Source organism: Mastomys coucha, chromosome X (assembly GCF_008632895.1).
Source record: "Mastomys coucha isolate ucsf_1 chromosome X, UCSF_Mcou_1, whole genome shotgun sequence".
Taxonomy (NCBI): domain Eukaryota; kingdom Metazoa; phylum Chordata; class Mammalia; order Rodentia; family Muridae; genus Mastomys; species Mastomys coucha.
Genome location: NC_045030.1, coordinates 55,883,635 through 55,900,600, shown reverse-complemented (window position 1 = coordinate 55,900,600; position 16,966 = coordinate 55,883,635). Strand labels below are relative to the sequence as shown.

Sequence of the window (16,966 nt, the reverse complement as noted above, 5' to 3'; positions counted from 1 at the left end):
GGAAAAATGCAATTGTTCTGGCTCTGTGCCAAAAATGGCCCAAAGAAGATACTGAAAGCTTGGTTTCTAACATATCTGCCCTGATAAGTTAGCCAAGGTTCAATGAAAACTCCAGAGCTGGTTTTTAATTCCTATTGAAATCACTGCAAGTGCTCCAAGTTTTATCACTCATAATTAACATAAAGAAATTAATGTCTTAAGAGCCTCAATATTGGAAGCCCTATGAGTCCCAAGGATATTTAAAGGGAGATGCAAAGTAAATAGGATGAAATTCTTAAGCAAGATTACTGATATGACGGGACTAAAGAGCTGGGGAGTGTGTGAAAAGTGCCTCTTTTCTTCCCTTTAATAAGTCCATTACTTGCACTTGGGCATATTTTAAGGTCCTTTTCATGCTGAATCTAGACTTGAGCATGCTTTGCATTTCAAGCTTTGTCTATCAATCAGTAGAAGCCAAAGTTATTTCTGCTTTAAAATAACAGGAGCCAGGAACAGCTAATCTCTTTTCATTCTGAGTTCCTTACATTATTTTACCAGGACAAAGTTTGTGTTGGCTACAAAACAGTCCATTCACAACATCCAGGAGAAGGAATTTAGGTAAGAATGAAGAGAGATTGTAGGATGTATAAAGACTCCCTCTCCTGAGGCCATTAAGAAATTCCAAATTGGCAAGGTTTTGAATAGTGACATTGCATTAGCCTTGCTAATTTCAGTAATTCAAGCTGATAGTCTCTCTTTTAGGGGGAGGGGATGGGGCGCCCGTCCTTGAAAGCAGCCCATCACCTCTGCACCATTTCTCAGCTAAGGTGAGCTAGTATTTTAAGACACGTGATCAAGGCGGGGGGGCTGTAAGCAGCGCAAGAGCAGAAACTCTTTAGAAAGCAGTCTAAGCAGTCTTCACTTTTCTTTCTCTAACCAGGAATGAGACTACAAGACAGGCAAGATTTGTCATTCCGTCAGATCCTTGCATCTGACCCCTTTGATGATTTCTGTCTGGCTTCTTAATTGTGTTCCTTTCAATAATCGGGAAGACAAAGAAAACTTCCCAAGGTTTTCTTTTCACTTTATCTTAATTAACAGATAATGCATATGTTTATGAGATACATTGTGATGTTTTCCTGTATGTTCATAATGTAGAATGATTGGATTTTTTTTTAAAAAAAAATAATGGAAGCATATTTGATCTTCACTTTATAAAATGTGCAAGAAAACAGATAGACAACTAATGGCAAAATCTCTCAACTAACCATCATTGTACATGCTGGCCAAATGTACAGAGGGTAATCTTCAGAACCTCACAAGGGAAGAAAGGAGGATGGTGGCCGAGTGTTTGAAAGGGTTTAAGGTTTCATCTGAAGAACAGCTGTACCTACTGTGCTTGTAGTCGGATATATCAGACAGCAGATGCCAACAAGCCAAGCAGACCTTGGAAGTAGTCCCAAGTGCAGCGATAGCAGAAGCCTTGGATGCCAAGGCACCCTGGCAACCCAGGCCTTCTGCACATCCAGCCCAAGGTTGTTGACTTAGCTTTGTTTTTAGTCAGGCAGCGATGAAGACCAAAGCACAAGAGCTTTATCTGAATTCTTTATTAACCAATAAAGTATAAAAGCAGAGGAAAATAGGCAAAGAGGGTGGATGTCAAAGAGGGGAGAGGAGCACGTGAATATATTAATGGCCTTGGGGACAAGAATGTTTCACAAGAAATATTCCTTCCATTAGACCATATAAGTAACATCTTGCTGGGTATGGCGGTGAACACTTGTAAATCTCAACGCTGGGGAGGTTGAGGCAGGAGGATCAGTACAGCCTGGAGCATATATCCAGAGATATTGTCTCAAAGCACTAGGGCCAAAAATAAATGAACCATATGCTTGTTAAGGTTTACAAATATTTCCATATCCTGTGCCATTGTTACTTGAGAGGTGGGACAAATTCTTGCAAGCAGAGCAATAAGGGAATTCGCGAGTCTCCCCAGGTTTTCTTCTTAGACCCTCTCCATGCGCTGCTCCCACTCAGGTTCCTCTCTTGTGGCACTTAGCACATTCTAACTCAGAGGACACGTTATTTTGGGACTCATGTCATCTGCCTCATAAGAAGAGAATTCCAGGAGGCCAAGACTGAGTTTTCTTCTGCCATAGCACTTGGCACCATGCCCAGCAAATGAAAAGCATGCCTGCTCACTCTGCCTCATCTCATACCTGCTCAAGGGCAGCCTGGGCTACATAGCCAGAGATTCTGGCTCAAGTTACTAGTACCAAAAAAAAAAAAAAAGACTAAATTGTATGCATCTCCACCTCCTGTTACACAGAGAGCTCTTGAGAATAGACTCCATAACTTACCCAGTGTCCTCAAGGCCTGTCTTTCTGGTTCCTAGTCCATTAATAAGTGTTCCTACCTCTCAAGAAATGTTTAACAAAGTAATTAAATATCCTTAAAATACACCCTCTGTTCATCTATGGCCGCTACACCTGCCTATTTATCCATTTCAAGATATGGTTAATGATCACACGTGTAAACACATGTTTATATGGACTCAGGAAATGGTAACAGGCATTTCATCTACTCCATCTATTCCCATCACTGTTCTCCCTGAGAAAAAGAAGTGATCAGAGTTGGAAATGGGTCTAGGGAGAGAAACTGGGTGGGGAAGGACAAAAAGCAGTAAGGTGAAGAAGGCAAACTGAGAAAGATTGGTAGGTGAAGAATTCTACCTGTCTGTTGTGAGGGCTCTGAACCCTCGTGGTGCCTGCCTGCCTGCCCGTGTGCCTGCCTGCACCCCCGCACCCCCACCCACCCACCCGCCTGCCTGCCTGCGGCACAAGAAAGATAAAACCAAAAAAGAAGAACAAGCTAAATATAAAAGGGGGCCTCTTAAACTTGGTCTTAGTCTTAATAGTAAGGGAAAAAAATACTTGGATTACTTACCTTGTTGTTAGTCAAAGGGGAGCTTCAGATTTCTCCGCTGGGTGACCTAAACTGTAATCTGTCTCTATAGCCCTCTGGTAATACTTCTTATATTTGTGAGGAAATTATAGTGATGGGCTCCTTTTACGTCCTCTAATCTCTTGGTGGAGATATTAAAAAGACAACCAGACATTGTGGTACGACTGGAATTCTCCATGGCCTAGGGAGAGGCGATTGGGACAAATCAATTGAAAAGAACAATTTTTATTTAAGGGCCCTGTGTTTTTAATCACGGCAATCCCTTTGGCAAATTGCTTTTTCTGGTGGCATTGCATACCTAATTACAGCGTGCTCATTCCACTTTTCCCCTTACGCATTGCTTACTGTTTGTGCAGTTGTGGGTTTTCAGGCCGAGCAACAAACTAAGTACCAGCTTTACATCCTCATCACCAAAAACCCCCAAAAGGTCATGAGACCACAATGTCACCAACCAATAGATGTACCCTAGAAACATGTTGATATGCTTAGTGAAGGCACTCTGTTGTCTAGCCATATTCAGTAATAGGTGACCATGAGTCCCAGTTTATCTTCCACAACAATTTTGTACAGCCAGATTTTTCATATCTTAAAATTGCAGATTTTTAAGTGAATGGTTACAGGAGTATTTTTGTGTGTTTGTTTTTATTTTATTTGGTTCTTTGAGAGGGAAGAAGGTTTTACTGTATTGCCCAGGCTACACTCAACGTGAAAATTTTCATTCCTGTGTGAAACTACCAAGAAGCTGAAATTATAGATGTACACTACTATGTCTGACTCCAGATATTTTTTAAAATATCTCCTGCATTATGGTAATATTATTATAAGGTGATTTCCATCACAATTCCTTAACATTGTAATATTCCCTTGTTAACATACTCTACATTATCTTTTTTAGAAAAAAAAAAACGAGGCTTTAACTCTCCTTTCAAAAATTCCTTTTTCCCATCAGTCTGTTCTGCTTTCTCCTCTGTTGTCCTGCAACTTGACCATATTTGGCCATCATTCCTACATGCTAGAATGAAATAGACCTCATGGACATAAATCACGTGGTAAAGGCATATATCAAAGGATATTCACTGAAGCAGTTTTTATAAAGGAGAAATCGGAAACAACCCAAATGCCTAGCCGTGGGAACGTCTCATTATTATGTTCACTGTATGGAATTTCTTGCAGTGGTTCAAAAGAATGAGGTCATTCTGCAAATATTAATAACAAAGATTTATAAGATGTGAGAATCTGTGTCCATGCTTGCATATAAAACACATTCACCAATAATCATCACTGAGAAGTTGTCAGAGGAAATAGTGAGATGGAAAGTATGTGTGTACATGTACATTTGTGTGTTTAGGTAACATATATGTTGGTGTTGTTTGAATCTTTAATCTCAAGAATATATTCATGGGAGTACCATGTTGAGGTTTTGCCAAAAGAAAAATGCAGAAAGAAAAAAGAGAGAGAGACTGAGAAGATGAGTCAGTGGGCAAAGCACTTGCTACACAAACTCAAGGGTGGGATTTGAGTCCCAGAAGCCACTCCAAGTCAGACTAGGTAATGTGTATCTGTAATCCCAGCTAGCCTGGCATGTACAGTGGCAAAAAAAAAAAAAAAAATAGGACGTGAAATCTGATTCCAAGAATGTTGTTTCGCTATCATATATGCATCATAGCAAGAATGAGCCTGAATTCCCACATATGAACATAAATGCATACACATACATAGACACATCAGTCACACACATAGAAAATAAGGTAAAAATGAAGAGCTAAAATGAGAACTACTGTATAGACATGTACCCTAAAGGATAGCCTACCACAGATAATTGCACATCCATGTTTATTGTTGCAGTGTTCGCAACAGCAAAGAGAAGCAACACAGTTGCTATGGGTAGATGAATGGGTAAAAATGTGGTACATGCATTCAGTCATGGAAAAGAGTGAAATTATGAAAACTTCAGGAAGATACTTAATACTGGAAAACGTTGTGTTAAGTGAGGGAACCCAGGCTCAGAAAGACAAATATCTCATTTTTTTCTCTCATACATGGTACTTATAGCATAGTGCTTTGCCCACAGCTGTTTCTTTCTTAATTCGAATTAACCAGTCACAAAATGTATTTGTCTTGCTGACAGACACTTTGATGTGTTCTGTACTAGGTAAAAATATAGTGGAAAATGTGTCTCCCTTTTGGCTTATAAAGAGGCAGGGCTGCCAGTGGTCATATTTAATCAGTGTTCATTTCTTGCAACTGCATCTTCTTTTAATATTGCTGCACTATCTTCCTGTGCCTTTAAAAAAAAAATATTCCTCTCTGAGCTGCCACTCTAGAGAATGCTCCTTTCATGTGGGAGCTGTATCTCCATTCCCAGCCTCACTCTGCACTCACTCACCTACTTTGTTCTAATGCCCACAGAGCTACTGATATGCATACCAGCTGCCAATTTTTCTCCTCAGTTTATCTGCCTTTCCTTTGGGTCCTCTCACCTTAGGTGTTAAGTGTGGTCTCAAAGGGCTTTTCTCCAGGTAATACCTCTTCTTTTTCTCCTGACGGACGGATACCCCCACCCACCTCACCCCCACCCCCACACAAGTTGAGCTGTCTACCACCGGGAAATTACAAATTGTTCTTCTGGGAGATTCAGTGTAAACAAGTATTGAGTAGATTATTCTATCTCTCTCCTGATATCTGACCACCTAGGGGAAACCTGCATACCTTTTGGATTGTTCTAATTGTAAAAAAGTTCTCTGTTCCTTTCTGGCCCTGATTTTAGATTACAATAATGATTAGAAAGTTTGTAATCTCTTTTAAATCCAAATTGTTTTCCTCTTCAGAGAAAGAGAGATCATCAACCAGCAGTGACTAAAAGCAAATGGGAATAGGGCAAGAAGGATCTAATCCACAGAGAGAGGGGCTGGTGAAGTGATGAAGTGATGTCACAGATAATAGGTCTGTAGACTTAGGGAAGTCAAAGTAAGGAGCACAAATGGTGTTTGAGGAGTAAACAGTAAGAGTGGAAATGCTGATGGAAGACGAAGGAAGGAAATGTTGGTACTTCTGGCTTAGACCTTTGCATTAAGTGGGGAAGACCAAAAAAAGCGTTTTTTTTACTATTCGGATCCTAGAACCAGGGATGTAGCTTAGTGGTAGAACTCTAAGCAAGCATTCTTCAGGCCCAGGGTTCGGTCCTCGGTACTCAAAGGAGATGAGAGAAGACAACAAAAGAGAACTTGTGTTTCTCTAGAAGCCATACCTGGGTATGATAGCTCACACCTATAGCCCCAGCAGTCAGGGAATGAGGCAGGTGAGTCAGAGCAGGCTCAGAGATGGCCCTAAGCTGCAGAGTGAGACTCTGTCTTGAAAAATTTTTAAAAATCAAAATCTATCCAATGATTCCAACCTGGCCTTTGCCCAAAGATATGTTAAAAGAATCCTGTGGAGAGAGAGAGAGAGAGAGAGAGAGAGAGAGAGAGAGAGAGAGAGAGAGAGAGAGGAAGAGAGAGAGAGGTTTGATAGAGAGAGCTATGATCAGACCAGATAGAAAACAAGAATTAGATTACAGAAAGTTGTTTAGAGAGCAATGGAAAGAGAAAAAGAAGTGAATTGAGAAATGGAAAGGGGGGATGAGAGCACAGAGCTTCCAGGTTAAGGTATTGCCCTCGTCCTTGTGCCAGCATGCAATTGTATTTTACTGGCACTCAACCCGTGGACCTCTGCAATGAGAAAGGGATGCTGGCAGGCGGTACTCAGAGGATTGAAGTCCTATTGCTCTGTTTGATCACAGCTAAGCAGAGGACTTCATTAGCAAGGCTATACTTTGATGTTCCAGAGACAGGCATTGAGATTTTAGTCACAACAGCTTCGACATTTGGGAATCAATGGTAAAGAGAAGAGTGGAGTGTGGCCCAGGGGTAGGTATGCTGGGAGGCAGGGACAGAGGCCAAAGGTATGGGAACACAGTCATCCAGGTTGCAAATGAGACATGAATGGAACCTACTCACTAGAAAACCTGTTTCCTGCTCTGCATGTCATACACAATGCTAGCATATATCAGCTGCTCCCATAGCATGGCATCAAGTTCCAGGCAACAAAAGCAAATACAAAAATAACCTTTGTGGATTCCATCCACACTGAGCACAGGAAACTGATGCTCTGGGTCACACAAACTGGCGACTGCTTAGCGGTGCCTAGGAAGCTAAGGGCCATGCTATCATTTTCTTCCTGAGCTTCCTGTCATTGGCCCTGCGTATGTGTTATCTTCAGCATGAGTCAGTGGTGTCTCTTTCCCTTGAGGAAATCAGAAGCATCAGTTCCTGAAGGATGCGTACCTTGCAAGGAGATTGCCCCTTGACTACATACTCCCAATAGGCTTTTGAAATGAGTATCCATTTGGGCGTTTGCTCATCCAGGCAACAAGTGTATGTTTAAGTTCTATAATAATCAAATCCTGTGTGGGAGTTATGAGCACAATAGATTTTTTTTCTGAGACAGGGTTTCTCTGTGTAGCCTTGGCTGTCCTGGAACTTACTCTGTAGACCAGGCTGGCCTCAAACTCAGAAATCCTCCTGCCTCTGCCTCCCCAGTGCTGGGATTAAAGGTGTGAGCCACGACTGCCTGGCTAGAAATCATTTCTTCACCAAAATCAACCTAGTTGAGAAGGAGACCCTGGAAATGACTGACTTTACTATGACACAAATGGAAGTTTGTGCTATAATGGAAGTCCAATTCAGTTCTTACTACAGAGAAGCCATTGATTTGGGCCAAAGGGAGAAGAATAGACTTCCTAAAAGATATGTCATGTTATGTGTACATTACAGCTCCGAAGACATAATTGTGGGTAGAAGAAGTGGAATGGGGCTGGGGAAAAGCTGTAGCTCCCAGGCACTGGGGAGAAAGAGGAGGGAGAACAGACAGATATCATCTTAATCTAAGGAAACAGTTTGAAAAGACTTCAAGTCCTTGGCATTTTCAACATTGCTAGGGACTACAGTATATAATGCCTGGAAAAAATATATAGGCAGTTTTCCAGTTACAAAGCAAGGGAACATGAGCCAAAGAAACTGCTAAGGACTTAGGACTCTCTCCCATATGCATCAAAGTATTGTGAGGCACAGAGAAATGTGCTCCCACATGTGTTTTTAGGAATAGAATGCTGTCTTATTTCTAGATGTCACAAAATATAACATTCCTTCCTCGACCAAAAAGAAAAAGGGGGAAGGGTATTGGAGAAGAGCAGGTATCTTACAGTACTGAGCCATAAAGGACTAGGTCAAGAGTTGGGGCTGAAGCAGAGTAGAGGCAGCCAGCAGCCAGACTTACAGGGGAGAGGTGCCTTTGTGAGACAGAGTGTGCACTGTCTGACAGTCCAGATCCCCAGGTGGAATGGGAAGGGGTGGAGCCAAGATGCCAGTGTGTACATTCAAGTAAACTGAGAGAAAAGATACACTCGGTTCCCCAAGCCTGTGGATGATAAGGAAGGGATGTTACAGTTGCTGAGCATTTAATGAACAAAACTCAGATGCCACAACTTAGGGAAGGGTTTCTGCTGTCCTTTATGAGGACACCTACTGTTGATTTCCAGCCTGATACTTCCACAATCAGCTCTGAGTGCTTTTAGAGACATTCTTTTGCCCCACCCCCGGCTGGAGTGCAAGGCTTTTTTTCTTACTGTTGGGCATGGCCAGGACACTGCAAGCATATTGATCCTTGGGTACTCCCTCCCCGCCCCTACCCCACAGATCCTCCAGTACTCAAAACGGGAAAAAAATGGAAGCTGACAAGAGTTATCCCATCAAAACAAAGTCCTCATGTATTTGATGGACTCCTAATATAGTTGACTCCAAGGAAGTACATGAGCACTTCCTTATTCCCATGAGCCCTCAGTAGTCATTGGATTTGGCTGCAATACATGACATTTTGTGTTTTCTACATTCTTCAAGTGCAGAGATGCATGCCTTTGTGACTGTGTCATGTCCACAATTGATGTTATAATCAGAGCTTCGTGGATCTAAACCATTAATTTTTAAATTTATAAGGAGAGACTCCTTGTATTTATTGTTTTTTCAAAATATAATTTAAGCTTAGCATCATTAGTGTGAGTTTCAAAAAACAGCAAGTGTAAGTTTCTTGAGATTGTATAAACTTGCTCATTAAAAATTAGCTTCCAATTAAAATCTGTAAGCCCCTCCCCTTTAAATGTCCTCTTCCCTATTCCCTGTTGAGGAGCTTTACAAGCATTTCATGGTAATACTGAAGAGCCTGTCGCTTTTACTGTTGTGCACAACTTGGCCTGAGTTTCAAAACACCGGGAAGGAGCCATTTAGTGTGTGTGCCTTGGAGCTGGATTCATTTACAGCCCTCCACATGGTAAGATACTAGACTAGCAACACCCTTGCATTGGATCACCTAACAGTGCCTTTAAGACCTTTCCACCCTATGCACTTCAAAGAGCACCATCAAATCTCTGTCTGGGAGGATATGGAACCTAATCTGAAGGGCTAGCTCAATCAGCAATGTTCAATGAAGTTTTCAGGGCACTCTTACTCCATCATACAATCTTACGTGTTCTTTAAAAAATATTTTTTTTAGATTCATTCATGTATTTGTGTGTGTGTGTGTGTGTGTGTGTGTGTGTGTGTGTGTGTGTGTGTGTACCCCTGTGCGCAAGCATATTCCTGCTTGATATATATATATGTTTATAATGTACATACAAAAGCCTCAAGAAGCCTCAAGAGGGTATCAGAGTCACCCCCAAATCAGAGTTAGAGTGTATTGTTGTTAGCTGCCATTTATGTGCTAGGATCCAAACCCAGGTCCTCTGCAAGAGCAAAACGTGTTCCTCACGACTGAGCCATCTCTCCAGCCCTAGCCTTGAATGTTTACTATAAAACAGTGTACTTTTATTCTACTACATCCCTAGGAAGTATGCCCATAGCCCAGTGCAGTGTAACCTGAAGATATTGTATTCCAGCTTGAAAAATAGGCCCATGATGAGAGAGACCATGCCTCCTTGAGTGGGGACAATCTACTCTCTTCTCTCAACATCCCATTGTTGTAGCTGAGGAGGTTTGCAGGCTGGAATGAACGTGAAGTGGAGACATAACTGCCTAACCCTATTCCAGGGGTGGCCATGAGATCACTGCCAGGTTTTATAAATCAGTTATCAAGTAGGCAAAATAGACCACTCACTTATTATAGACAGCTCATAGTGGACTCAAGAAGATACACTATGAAATGTGCCTGTTCTCAACGGGGTCCCATTAGAAGAATTAAAAACCAAAGGCCTGAAGTATGCCTGTTTGCCCACATCTGAAGAAGAAAATGCAGACCTCCAGAGAGCCTGGCTTCATTTGCAGAGCCACTTGCTTCTGCTTTCAAGTCCCAAGTACTCATTTCACTCCTGAAAGTTCATAAAGGAGGTGGAGTTACTGTGGCAGGGAGGGGGCTTTTGTTGTGGTTCGGAAGACAAGGAAACCAAGATCTGTTTGGGAATCAGAAACCAATGGCAGAGCCCCAGGATGCCCATGTGAATGGGCAGCAAAGTGAGCAGTGTTGCAATGAGTGCCGTTTCCTTGGAGATTGCCCCCAGTTTTATCCTCTGGGGTATGCCAGGCAATGTCCTGAGGTTTCACATACTCATGTCTTAACTGTACACAGCAAATGGAAAACACAGGGATGGATGGCAGTGTTGTTCTGTTGCTATATTAGGGCCAGATTGAAGCCATCTGCTGGAACAGGCTTGGCAAGGAAGAAACCCCCATGCTTGGCTTAGCAGTAGCATCCTCTTCCCTGCCATTTTTATCTTTAAGACAGGGTCTTCAGCCAAAGAAGACCTTGAACTTCTGATCTTCCTGCTTCCACCTCCCAAGGGCAGAGATTCCACGAGTTGGCCGCCACACCCAATTTACACAAAGGCTAGAGATTGAACCCAAGGCCTTGCGCATGTGAGACCAGCATTTTAACAACTGAGCCTCATCCCTGGCCTCCTCCCCCTTCCATTTCTAAAATTAATTTATTGTATTTTATGTGCATTGGTGTGAGAGTGTCAGATCCCCTGGAAATGGAGTTACAGACAATTGTGAGCCGCCTTGTGGGTGCAGGGAATTGAACTGGGTCTTTTGGACAAACAACTAGTGCTCTTTACCACTGACACATCTTTCCAGCCCTACTCCCTCCCGTTCCACTTTGAGGGCAACCAGAGCTGCCCTGTACTGTCAGTGTAAGTGACGTTCCCATAGCAACTTCTTGATGCCCATTTCCTCAGAGGATGAGCATTTCCTTGTTGTTATATGTTCAGGCCGTCAGAGGCTTTGAAAGAGTCCCAAGACTGATCTCCTTGTCCACCAAATCCTTTTCCTCCACTGCCTATGCAGTCCTGCTTGAGGGACCCTCCCTCAGATCCAGTAACTTTTCCCCTAAAGCCTTGTGGGCAGTGGCTTTAGTGGGGGTTGTTGTACCATTGGTTAAAAACAAAACCAGAACAGTGCATCATGAATTTGTTTAGTGCCAGGGTCTCTCATCCAAGACTAGGAAGCTCAAGAGGCAAGAGCTTCCGTGGCTGATGATTGCTAGAGAAATATGCTCGGTGAAACAACTGATTGACCCTGCTGCTATGGGGAGGCTCTGTTGGAAGAGGCTGCCTTGACTCTTATGAGTAAAGGAATGATTCCAGCCTGCAGCAGATTGTATTCCTTTTCCAGGTCCCAAGAGCCTCAAAACCAGAAAAAAAAATAAAACTGAAAGGAAATGTACAGGTCACCAGTTCAGCACCGTGATTTGACATATAGGGCAACTGAAGCTTTAAGTAGGAAATGGCTTGTCAGAGGTGAAGTGGAAAGGCCTCAAATCTAGAGTTCCAGACCCCACGGGTTAGTAAGGACTCCTTGGGGATTCCAGGAGGAGATTTTCAATAACTAGGAATAGAGGACTCTCCTTTCAGAGCTTTGCCCAACACAGAAAAGCGTTCCAACACAAACAACTAGCAGCCCCTAATGACTAACTGTTATTTTAAATGGATCATCTAATCTACAACACAAAGGCCACTGAGGCAAAGTGAGAGTCCGAGCTGAGTGTGTAATTAGTACTGATAGTTGGGTCTACCCCCTGGGCATCGTTAAACTGATTACAAATAGAAACAGAGTTTTAGATGAAGCTGGAGGGAAAAAAAAATCTCCTTGCTGGCCCAAAAGGTTCTCACAGGAGAACCACTCCAAGAGAAAAACAATTTATGATCCTTTTAAAACATATACTTAACATGATGAAAATGTAGGCTGAAAAAAATCACTGAGAAAATGATGGATTTCAAATAAAATAGTTTGTGGTGTTTCTCATAATATGTCTGGTTTATCATAAAACCTAGTTGTTTCAGTTGGTATAGGTTTAGCTTTTCGCAGGCTTTTTTTTAAATGTGTGTGTGTGTGTGTGTGTGTGTGTGTGTGTGTGTGTGCGCGCGCGCGCACACGCACGCAATACTCACTGATTCCCCAGCTACTATTCCCACAGTCTTCTTGTTTCATTCTGGCTTAACGCTGTGCTTGACACTGATAACGGGGATCTTTCTAAGCACAGAGATCAGATTGTACGGGTTCTGCCCTAGAAATTGTGGGACGGCCCTTCCTGCTGCTTTCACAATAGTTGTAGCATTCCTAAGCCACATGGTCTTACTGAAAATCCACTGCCTCCAGTCTCAGTTCTTGAGCCCTCCTGTGCTCATCACACATCTCCTAATGGAGATAGCCAAGTTGGCTTAAGAAATCATCCTAGATACTTCCCTTTAAGGTTTTTATCGCTCCTCTTGGTAATTTGCTACTGTCTTTGTATGAACGCTCTCTGTGATCTGAGGAACGTCTATCTGGTTTATCTATGGGTGTGGTGCCCTTGCTGAAGTATGGGATTCCTTGAAGGAGTAGCTAGCTAAACCTTCCCTCAGTCTTCCACTTACTCCTTGGGACACCATACATAAGATAGCATTGTTTGTTAAATGAAGTTGGATTCTGTTTCTCGAATCCAGGAATGTCCTTATTTATCTTTGACCAAGATCCTATTTTCTCTGTGTCCCATAATACTTTCTTATTGTTCTCAGATCCCTCTTTCAGCTCTAATCCTTGTGGTGGTGGCTCTAGCATGGAGTGTGCCTTTGCTGGGCTTCCTGTCAGTTTACACCTCAGGCAAGGCACTGAGGGATTGCTTGACAGACATCTCTTCCTGCCGAATTCAGAGCCTCACACAATCTCTAGCCATAGTTTAGATAAGGATGTCCCTAGAGGCCATTTGGTGGCCTAAATGTATGCCTGGAATCTCACGGCCTTAGCCAACATTACTCATTTCTTGGGAAACGGAACTGATCATTTCCACAACAGCTCCCTAAGTCAAGAACTCCCTGCACTGTTCTATAAAATGTAACAAGGTTTCTTAATCAAACACATAGTGAACTTGACATAGAAACAATGCCTTTTGTCATGCTTTGGAAGTTCCCTCTTGTGATATATAGTCAACAATTGAGGTTTGGTTTTTGTTTTGCTTTGTTTTTAATGAGAGTCTATAACTCCTCGGTCCTGAAAACATATTTGGTATACAGAAGTTTTCAAGAAGCAGTATGGTGGGTCTGAAGAGATGTCTCAGCAATAAGAGCTCTTGTTCTTGCAGAGGACTTGGATTCAATTCCCAGCACCCACATAGCGGTTCACAACCATCCATAACTTTCAGGAGATCCAATCACTTCTTCTAAACTCCATAGGCACCAAGCATTCATGTGGTACACGTGTATATATACAGATAAAACATTAATACCTAAAATATAAAACAAAAAGAATACATCTAATCAAAACTTTTTAAAATAAATTAAAAAAAAAAAAAGCAGCAGCATGGCTTCCTAAGGAGGTGTACAGTTAGATGCTGGATTCAGATAGTACAGCTATTGGTTGCCATGGAAATATGGACCAAAATTATTACACCGAACTTGAGCTTCCTCATTCCTAAAATAGGAATTGCAATGCCTACTTCGTAAGGTGGTGTGAAATGTTAAAGTACATGAGATAAATAGCACATTGCCTGGCATACATGGGCATCCAATAGTTTACTTAGAGGTCCCTACTATCATTTCCATGCATAAGATCCAAAGAAAACGTTTAGAGGGCTGAGGACACACTTGCTACCCAAGACTGAGTTCAGTTCCCCCAGAGTCCACATAGAAGAAAAGTACTCCTGAGAGTCGCTTTCTGACTTCCTTCTATACATCTAGCCTCAGATGGGGCGCGTGCACATGCACGCGCGCACACACACACAGACACACACAGACACACACACACAATAAATAAATAAATAAATAAATAAATAAATGTAAAGTACAGCTTTAGAAACTCCTGGGTTGGGCAGAAGTGTTACACCTGCTGTAGCCGCTCCAGTCTTCAAGACTGTTTAGTGTTAGCAGATTATTTGAAGAGCAGAGCTAACCGAGCAGGAGTGAAGGGGAAACATTAATAGATATTGTTTCATCTTGATGTTGGGCAAGAGTATCATCCAGAAAAGGAATGTGAAAGCAATGCAGAGAGCCTTCTCATTCGGGTCAACCCTAAAAATACCCCCTCTTTGCTTAAGTGGAGGAGCTGCCGTGGGACCCAAGGCTTGGCTTTCAACAGATCAGCCATATGTGCTCTCTGCTTTAGTGACATCTGATCATGACCTAAGCCTGTGCTACCCTTGCCGACTGACAGCTGACCCCAGCCTTCTTGTGCGCCGCACATAGTTCATCTTTCAGAGAAAGAGGTCTGATCTCCAAGTAGAGTGTTGCTCTTTGTTCTTTTTCCCTTTTATTTTGTCTGTCTGTATGTGTACTGAGGGGGATCTGGATTACAGCCTGCTAAATTACTTTTCCTAAGTAACAGAGTTCCCTGGAAAACAAGATTTGAATTACTATCAGCACTTGAGCAAAAGAAATTTGCTTCAGTTTTAGATGAGTAAAATAGAATCAAATTAATACATATTAAAAGCTCCATCAGCCTCTCTTTGGGACACAATGATGGAGAATTATGATAAACTGCAAGATCAAAAAATACTTGGTTTTGGTTAATATAAGTAGATGGTTCGATAGAATGTATATTATTCAAATTAATAGGAAAAATATCAATACCCATCACACTAAAAGGCAGATGGTAGGAAACTGTTGCCCATTGAGAAATGTAATTAGCAAGCCAAAGTACAGAAAAAAACTTGATCTACACCGGTGACTAAATGAATGCAAATTAAGGAGATCTTGTGGTAAAACGTCTTGTTTCTTCAGGTGAGGCACATTAAAATTGGTTCTCTCATCATCCCTGGTAGCATTATAGAATGTAATATCCTTTCTGAAAGGTGGGGTCACAGCCTATGAAATCAGACCCCCTGACTTTGATCTCCTTGACTTTGCTTCCTGTACTAAGTCATGTCAGCCTCAGAGCTGCCTGGTCTTGGACCAGTTGAGTCCCCACACTTGCTTCCTGGGACTTACTGAGTATTTTCATGACCTGTAATAGGAGCTCTTCCTTCCTCTCCTTGCCTTCATTGGGTAGAATCCCAACCATTTCCTCCTAGCCCCCTGGCAATGGGACAGTTGGTTGGTTGTAAGTCGCTCACATCCATCACCTTCACAAGATACTGAAATAGAAACAGTAGCCATGGAGGTAGGGAGGTAGGGAGGTAGGGGGTGGATTGGATCTGAAAATGTAAATTTGCAAGAATCTGACCCCTGGACTGATGATCTTGAATTTCACATAGAAACCTCAATCTGCTTAGATTTGCTTTCAAGGGGACTTTTGTTTCAGAGCAAATCAAGGAATTTTGTTTTTGTTTTTTGTAGATTTTGTTTGTTTGTTTTGTTTCAGAATCATGTGCACATCTCATACATAACAGGCAAAGAGGCCTCTCCTTAGCCTTACTTCACTTGGCATCAGATTCTATCCTATGTTTTCAGACATGTCCAACCGGAAACCTCACACATTCCAAGATAGCTAAGAATGTGCCCCAACACAAATTCATAAACTTACTTAAAAATTAGGAGAGTTTGGGGTAGCTTCTTCTGGAGGAAGAGAATACCTTGATTCAGTAATTCTCAAATGTGAATGTTGTAGGGAACAGTGCTGTATCACAGTGCCAAAAGCTTGGGCATGCATTCTTCCATAGATGTGACTTTTTGGTGTGATCTTATTGATTTTTGTGGGGGAGGAAACTGTAGAAAAGAGGAAGTACTTGGGGAAAGATAAAACAGCTTTCAACATCAAATTACCCTGTCCTTCAACATTAACTCAACAAAGTCCCTGGGCTAAGCACATCCAGTACACTGTAAGGGGTTAAGGAAAAGTACAATTCTTACTCACCAGTCACCCTCCTTCCCTTCCCCAACACACAAGGACAGATTAGTTCACCAAATAGCACATTTTGATGTAAGCTGTGATGAAACTGACCTTCAGTTCAAGGGTACATATCTGCCCGGGAGATGTTGCAAGGGGCCAACAAAACATCCTGCTGTGTTGGCGGAGCAGAGAGGGAAATGCTGACTGACTCACTCCCGGTTGCTGTGCTCTACAAAAGAGCACTTCTGGTCATCTCCTTCCAGTCCACGTCCTCCAAATACACCCTCTCCTTCCCATCTCTGGGAACCTTGGCTTTCCAAACAAAAGAAAAGTCTAAATGGGAGTTCCTCACCAGTCCAGACAGGCCAGAAGCTGTGAATGGTATAAGCCTAATGTGGTAGAAAAGTCCTGCAACTCAAATCCTCTTTCTCTTTTGACAGAACTGGCATATGATCTGGATGTGGACGATGCTCCAGGGAACAAGCAACATGGAAATCAGAAGGACAACGAGATCACCACCTCTCACAGTGTGGGGAACATGCCGTCCCCACTGAAAATCCTCATCAGTGTGGCCATCTATGTGGCGTGCTTTTTTTTCCTGGTGCACTGACTTGCCAGTGTCCCAGTGCCTGTGCTGCCCTGCAGCACCCTGTGGTCCTCCTACATAAAGGGAGCCACCTTTTTTTTTTTTTTTTTTTTTTTTT

At 42.3% G+C, this 16,966-nt stretch overlaps 1 protein-coding gene across 1 annotated transcript in view; it reads left to right on the top strand.

Moving 5' to 3' along the window:
* Nucleotides 1-16,888, top strand: part of Gpc3 (glypican 3) — a 146,248-nt gene extending 129,360 nt beyond the window's left edge. Inside the window, exon 6 of the mRNA XM_031359564.1 lies at nt 16,703-16,888. Coding sequence (XP_031215424.1) covers nt 16,703-16,872 — 170 coding nt within the window. The 3' untranslated portion in view covers nt 16,873-16,888. The remainder of the gene's footprint in view (nt 1-16,702) is intronic.
* The last annotated feature ends 78 nt before the right edge of the window (nt 16,889-16,966 follow it).